The sequence below is a fragment of the Bombina bombina genome, chromosome 6, assembly GCF_027579735.1.
Source record: "Bombina bombina isolate aBomBom1 chromosome 6, aBomBom1.pri, whole genome shotgun sequence".
In the NCBI taxonomy this organism is placed as follows: Eukaryota; Metazoa; Chordata; class Amphibia; order Anura; family Bombinatoridae; genus Bombina; species Bombina bombina.
The window spans coordinates 834,946,810-834,954,309 of NC_069504.1; the positions used below are offsets into that span (position 1 = coordinate 834,946,810).

The 7,500-nt window shown below is 37.1% G+C and overlaps 1 protein-coding gene across 1 annotated transcript in view; it reads left to right on the top strand.

Annotated features, from left to right (window-relative positions):
* The window catches only part of ANTXR1 (ANTXR cell adhesion molecule 1), a 317,106-nt gene that overhangs the window by 246,748 nt on the left and 62,858 nt on the right, over window positions 1–7,500 (top strand). The window contains exons 15-16 of the mRNA XM_053718205.1: window positions 3,449–3,544; window positions 4,930–5,097. Coding sequence (XP_053574180.1) covers window positions 3,449–3,544; window positions 4,930–5,097 — 264 coding nt within the window. The remainder of the gene's footprint in view (window positions 1–3,448; window positions 3,545–4,929; window positions 5,098–7,500) is intronic.

Genomic DNA, 7,500 nt, shown 5'->3' on the forward strand with positions numbered 1-7,500 from the left:
AGTGCCCGGTTTTTAATAATCCTAATAAAAACATTTTTAAAAGGGTCTTTTGTAGGGCATTACCCTAAATGAATCAGCTCTTTTACCTGAAAAAAATACAAAGACCCGCCAACAGTAAAACCCACCACCCAACCAACCCCCCAAAATAAAAAACCTAACTCTAACAAAAACCTAAGCTACCCATTACCCTGAAAATGGCATTTGTATGCGCATTCAGCTCTTTTTCTTGCCCTGAAAAGGGCATTTAGCTCTTTTAAGAACACCCAATCCCTAATCTAAAAACAAAATCCACCCAAAAAAAAGTTTTAAAAAACTAACACTTACCCCCGACGATCCACTTACAGTTTTTGAAGTCCGGACATCCAGGCGCGAGGTCTTCATCCATCCAGGCAGCATCTTTTATCTTCATCCAGGTGGCATCTTCTATCTTCATCCCGGTGGCGCAATTTTTGAAATTCAAATCAGCCAATAGGATAAGAGCTACTGAAATCCTATTGGCTGTTCAAATCAGTCAATAGGATGAGAGCTAATAGAATTTTAGTAGCTCTTATCCTATTGATTGATTTGAACAGCCAATAGGATTTCAGTAGCTCTCAGTGATGTTGGAGGCCAGAGGTTTAGGGGTTAATAACTTTATTTAGGGGTTAATAACTTTATTTAGTGGCGGCGATGTCGGGGAGCGGCAGAATAGGGGTTAATATCTTTATTATAGTGTGGGCGATGTTGGGGTGTGGGGAAATAGGGGTTAATAACTTTATTATAGTGGCAACGATGTCGGGGAGTGGCGGAATAGGGGTTAATAAGTTTTATTAGTGGCGGCGATGTCGGGAGTGGCAGATTAGGGGTTAATAACTTTAATATAGTGTTTGCGATGTGGGAGGGCCTCGGTTTAGGAGTTAATAGGTAGTTTATGGGTATTAGTGTACTTTGTAACACTTTAGTTATGAGTTTTGTTTAACAGTTTTGTGACGCAAAACTCATAAATACTGGTCTCAGATTGCGGAACAGATCGTGTTGGTATAGGCTGTAACGCAAGCTTTTTAGCCTCACTGCAAAACGCTATGGAAATCCCACGCAAAAACGTATTTTTTTGAGTGCGGGACTCACGTTGCGTTACATGCTAAAATGCTTGCGGTGCAGATATACCAACAAGACTCGTAATGGCTGCGTTCCGGTTTTTACGCTGAAGTAGCCATTTTTTCAGTGTTAAAACCCGAACACAAAACTTGTAATCTAGGTGAATGATAAATAATGTTACCAAAAATCTTACATTATAAGATTCGAACAATTAAAATAACCTATTTTTCAATTCTAAAAGAACATACAACTCCTTTATGACTAAAATGCAGCATTTTGTACCTGACCAACCATCTGTCCTTAACATCAGTTATTAGTAACACTATGGCAGAATTGGACAGGGGACGATGGACAAATGAATGGTCAGACCCCCTGTACATCATTACAAACCAGGAGCTTTTTAACTAAACAATATAACTCCTTCCCCCCATTCCTGCACCTTTTTTTGCTCCAAACTGCATGAATGAATTAACTAATCAATCATTCGTTATTCATCTGTTTATCCAATAATGTACTGTATTCATCTGTTTGTGTATCAAACAGACGATGAATTTGCATTCATCCGAATCCTGAATGCACATCTCTAATTTGCAGCATGTTGAAAACATGGGTTAAATAAATTTCTTTTTGGTTCCTCTAGGGAGTATAAGGCAAGCACAATTCTTTACACAATGTAAACACATTAATAGAACACTGTACTTGATACATTTTTATCATTGATATGAAAGAGAAGCTTTTAAATGTGTATTAGCAGGACATAATATCAACCAATGAGCTTACACTCAATTACCACTAGTAATACTTATTTATCTATATTTGTTTCAGCTTTATTTAGCTCCTTAACAACCGCAACGTACCCTGTATGTTGCTGGTCATTAAGGTATTGTGTGACTGTTGTGTGACGGGTTTTGCTGCGAGCGGCGAGTTTGATCTATTGAAAGCTGCAACCCCATAAAAAGACCAGTGACCTACCAGGCAATAAAATATTTTCAACATATTTAAGTACAGCTCTTTTATATAAGAGATTTAAACAAATGAATGGGTCCAATTTAATTTCACACTCCAAATAAATATATTGGGGCCGAGGGAATCATGTCCGCCCAACATCGCTGAATGCCGACAGTATGCGCTGTCGGCATTTAACATTGCACAAGCAGTTCTGGTGAACTGCTTGTGCAATGCCGCCCCCTGCAGATTCTCTGCCAATCAGGGGTGTCAATCAACGGACCAGTTAAGGAGCAGCGGTCTTAACAGGGGGATCACAGTCCATCCGGCCCTTGATAATTCGGCCCCACTGAATTTAACATACTAACATGGTATTAATAACAACACATAAAATTAGTCAAAAATAAATTTGACATAGGGATACATACATATGCTGTACATGTCTGAAGATGGATATATATATATATATATATATATATATATATATGTATTTATATGTGTATATATGTATTTACAGAAATATAAAAACACATAAATACATACGTACACACACATAGACGTATATATAAGTGCATTGGAGCCCTTTCCAGTTAGATAGATGAAAACATGTCAAATTATTTTTATGCAATATTGATATTTTCATGTCCGGTTGCGCATATTAGAATATTCGATCGGGTTAGCGTGGGAGTGGGGTGTTAGTTTTTTTTCTTTTTAAATCTCCATTGACATCTATGGGGGAATAGATGAACGTGCATGCGATATTCTAACTTCAGGTTTTTCTGCTTGTCGGGTTACCACTAGAGCGAAATAAATTTACTTTCAACTTGTAATACGAGTGCAACCCAAAATCAAATTAGAATGCACACTGGGTAGATAAATAGCGCCATATATGGACAGTGCATAAACATTTCTTATCCTTCCTCTTAGGCTTTGCATAAAACCTATGCCTCTTAAAATATGTAAAAGCTATTTAGGCACAAAAGCTAATCTGTCCAGGATTATTGACAGTCCCTGCTCTTATGCAATTTTTTGAAGAGATTAGGGTTGGATGAGCATCTGCTTGTGCAAAGATAAATGTGGGTAGCGCAATGCTCCCCGCTTGCCACGATCATGAGTAAACAGCTTCCCTAGTTGAGAACCTTCTCCACCTGCACAATGATAAATTGAGACCATAATATTTATACATTTTGCGTGCTCCCCGCATGCCACGATTATGAGTAAATAGTTTCCCTAGTTGAGAATCGTCTCCACTTGATAAATTAAGACCATAATATTTATATATTTTGTGTGCTCCAAGAAAGAGGTTTGTTTTTGGTGTACCAGTCTATAATTAATTTACATTTACAAAAAAATGTCCATCCAAGTCTTTCTTTTTAGTAGCTTATTTTGTGGAACAGTTTTTACTTTACCATATGTTTCATTACAGGAGGAAGAGGATGATGGTCTGCCCAAAAAGAAATGGCCCACGGTAGATGCATCTTACTATGGAGGAAGAGGAGTTGGTGGAATCAAAAGAATGGAGGTGAATATAAATTCTGATCATAATAAAAGAAATATTGAATGTAATGATTGGGCTAGTCAGTCTACCACTCATTTTGTGAACTCAAGTTAACACCTTGTTATAAACAGTGTAATCATCAGGCTAGGATAGGATTTTCTTCTTAACAATAAAACATGTGAAATCATGGAAGTTATAGAGTAATATTGCTGTATAGTTAATAGCTAGCGAGAGAGAGATTTTCTTCATCAAGTAGATGTCAGGATGCATATTTTGAATATGTGAAAAATACTTGAATAAGTAACTTTTGCGGTCTAAATGCTCTTTCCCTTAGCTATAAAAATGACTGCAGAAGAGCCACTAAAAGCTAATCTCTACAAACATTGATATATTAAAACATAGTGGCATGGCTAGTCAAAGAGTGTCAAGGCATTGCCCTCACACTGCTATGCTTTCCATCAGCCTTGCTCCTCAGGGATATTGTGCTCATTTGTGCTTGCTGCTCCTAGAGGAACTGTTTAAATTGAACTAAATGGCTCACCTCTTGGCTCGCTGCCTAGCATCACAGTATGTTCCTCAAATACAATATAGCACCTATAAAAGAAACAGTAATCCTTCAGTGATTCTCTGTAGCTGGAACTGCTACCTGCCTAAAGTACCTGTTGGGCCTGCCCTCTGTCTAAAAGTACCTGCTTGGCCAGTTTTTTCTGGCTTACCACCTGCTTATAGAATCTTCTGGCCTGTCCCTTGCCTAGAGTACTTGCTGGATTCCAATTGGCCTAGAGTAACTTCTGGTCCTTTGTCCTTCAAAGGGAAGTAGTGGCGGTTTTAGAAATTGCTAATTTGGGGGGCTAGCACAGGTGGTGAAGACACAGAACGCATAATATATGGAGCCCTTTGCAGCTCAATTGGGGTGCTACACATGTGCGTTTGGAGGTGCATAGTACCCCTAAAGAACCAATATTGCATGGAGGTATCACAAATAGCTTGAAAACCTATATATTTTCTTCAATGAAGTCTCCAACTCTGTCTCATAATTACTTGTCATTGACCCAACCAGTTACTACAGATCTGACAAAGTTTGTAGGCCATATTTTAAATCTTAAGTATCATTTTTGTAAATCATTAGAACACCACAAAATCATAAATTAAGGCACTGTTAAGGTGTTAAGTGGAAACGTGCTGACTGCCACTAGTCTTTGGGGAAAAAACAACAATTCTATGTGAGACTTTGTTTTTCAAAAGAGAAATCATGGGCAGATAACACAATTAGATTATTAGCAGATTGATAGGTTTTCAGTATATATATATCAACAGGTTTAATATATCAATATATTATAAATATTTACAAGTTTGCCCCATATTTTATTTGACTTAATTTTTATTCTCATTTTTATTCTCATTTTAAGGTGCGGTGGGGTGAAAAGGGTTCCACAGAAGAAGGCGCAAAATTAGAGAAAGCAAAGAACGCAAAAGTGAAGATGCCGGAGCAGGAATATGAATTCCCATCACCCAAAATTCTTAACAACAGCTATGGGAGACCAAGCTCTTCCAATAAGTGGTATTCTCCAATCAAGGTGGGTGTCTATAGGTTATTTTTTAGTTACACAACAAGTAACAATTTTAATAATGTATCAAATCTATATCATAAAATCTGTTACCTTGTGGCTTTAGGTAATAAGTAAATTCATTTATTATATGCGTTGAGTTAGCAACAGAATGTTCCCTTCATTCTCTGATCAGTCAAGTTCATGTGTGACACATTATCTGATTGGCAGTGTAAAGCTCAACCTTAATTGCATGAAAAAGGGCAGGAAAAAGGTCCTCAATAGTAGAGTAAAGAGTGGGATGGTGGATTAGCTGTACCATTGAAAGTGCCATTTTTTAATAGTCATTAGTGGGGTATGAGGGGCAGAAGTGGATAAACAGGACCCACATATTCCTAAAGTACATGCTTATATGGCACGTTGGTCATTTTTACTACAGTGTGTATACACTACTCATTGCAATGCTTAAAGGGACACTAAACCCACATTTTTTTATTCAGATAGAGCATGTAATTTTAAGCAACTTTCTAATTTACTCCTACTATCAATTATTCTTTGTTCACTTGCTATCTTTATTTAAAAGTCAGGAATTTAAAGCTTAGGAACCATCCCATTTTAGGTTCAGCACCCTGGATAGCACTTGCTTATTGGTGGCCACATTTAGCAAACCAATAAGCAAGCATAACTCAGGTTCTTAGCAAAAAATGGGCCAGCTTTTAAGCTTTACAATCCTGCTTTTTAAACAAAGAAAACAAGAGAATGATGAAAAATTGATGATAAGAGTAAATTAAAAAGTTGCTTAAAATTGCATGATCTTCTCTTTAGGAATTCAGAGCTAGTACTGCCGGGTCTATGGTAGAAATGCAATCCATCCCACCCCACCCCCCCCTTTTTTTTTCTCTTTTTCTCCTTTTAATTTTTTCTTGATAAAAAATGATAAACTTACCAATAGCTTCTGAAGCAAGATATTGTTTTGGTTCAGATATTGCTTCACTGAGGCAGATTTGCATAATACTATGCTTTGTGTGAGTTAATTTATTATGTTCCACCCTGTGTGGCAGGAATCTTTGTGACCTGCTGATTGTAATTCTACTGTGGCAAAGAAATTGTTTATTTTGTCATTGTGATTTCTTTCTTCTCTGCATTTACTATTGGGTATAAATAAAAGATTTAAAATTGCCTGCTCTATCTGAATCATTAAAGAAAAAAATTGGGTTTAGTGTCCCTTTTAATATGCTTTGACATTTTTGTTAATGTTCTGTGTCCCTTAAAGACTTGGGGGGGATAGTTATCAAAGGTATGTTGGACCTGATCCAACAGTGCGGATCAGGTCCGTCATAACTCGCTGAATGCGTAGAGCAATACAAGAGCTGTTGGTGGCCGCCAGCAGGGGGGTGTCAATCAACCCAATTCCGGCGATCTCTGTCCGCCTGTTCAGAGCAGGCAGACAGGGTTATGGAGCAGCGGTCTTTAGACCACTGCTTCATAACTGCTGTTTCTGGCGAGTCTGAAGACTCGCCAGAAACACGGGCCCTCAAGCTCCATACAGAGCTTGATAAATGGGCCTCTTGTTCTTCAAAGGTAATTCTATTATGTAAACTGAAATTTATTAGATCTGTTATTTAGCTGCCTAGTCTATCTCCATTTTTTTATGTTGATATTCTGCATTCTTGGAAAAGAAAAACAGACCCTTAAATTAAAAAAAAAAAGAAAAAAAAAGGAATTTGTATTTCATAACATTACACAAGACAGATTGAGCAATTTCTTTGGATGTTTAGAGAACAGAGGACTTTTACGTAGAGTTTATAGTCAACTAAAAGCATGAAGCAGCAGAAGAGTTAAAGGGACAGTGATTTAAATATGGCATGCAATTTTAAACAACTTCCCAATTTACTTTTATCACCAATTTTGCTTTGTTCTCTTGGTATTCTTAGTTCAAAGCTAAAACTAGGAGGTTCATATGCTAATTTCTTAGACCTTGAAGACTGCCTCTAATCTGAATGCATTTTGACCACTAGATGGCATTAGTTCACATGTTTCATATAGATAACATTGAGCTCATGCACGTAAAGTGACCTAGGACTGAGCACTGATTGGCTAAACTGCATGTCTGTCAAAAGAACTGAAATAAGGGGGCAGTCAGCAGAAGCTTAGATACAAGATAATTACAGAGGTAAAAAGTATATTAATATAACTGTGTTGGTTGTGCAAAACTGGGGAACGGGTAATAAAGGGATTATCTTTCTTTTTAAACAACAATAATTCTGGTGTTGACTGTCCCTTTAAACATTGCATCTTTAGTTTAAACACAGCTGACGTTTATACATAACTCTAAAAGTGAATATGGAGGATCACATATTTTTTTTAATAGTTAAAAAAACTTGAAGGATAAATTGTTTCCCATTTGCTCATTTAGAAAGTTCCAATTACCAT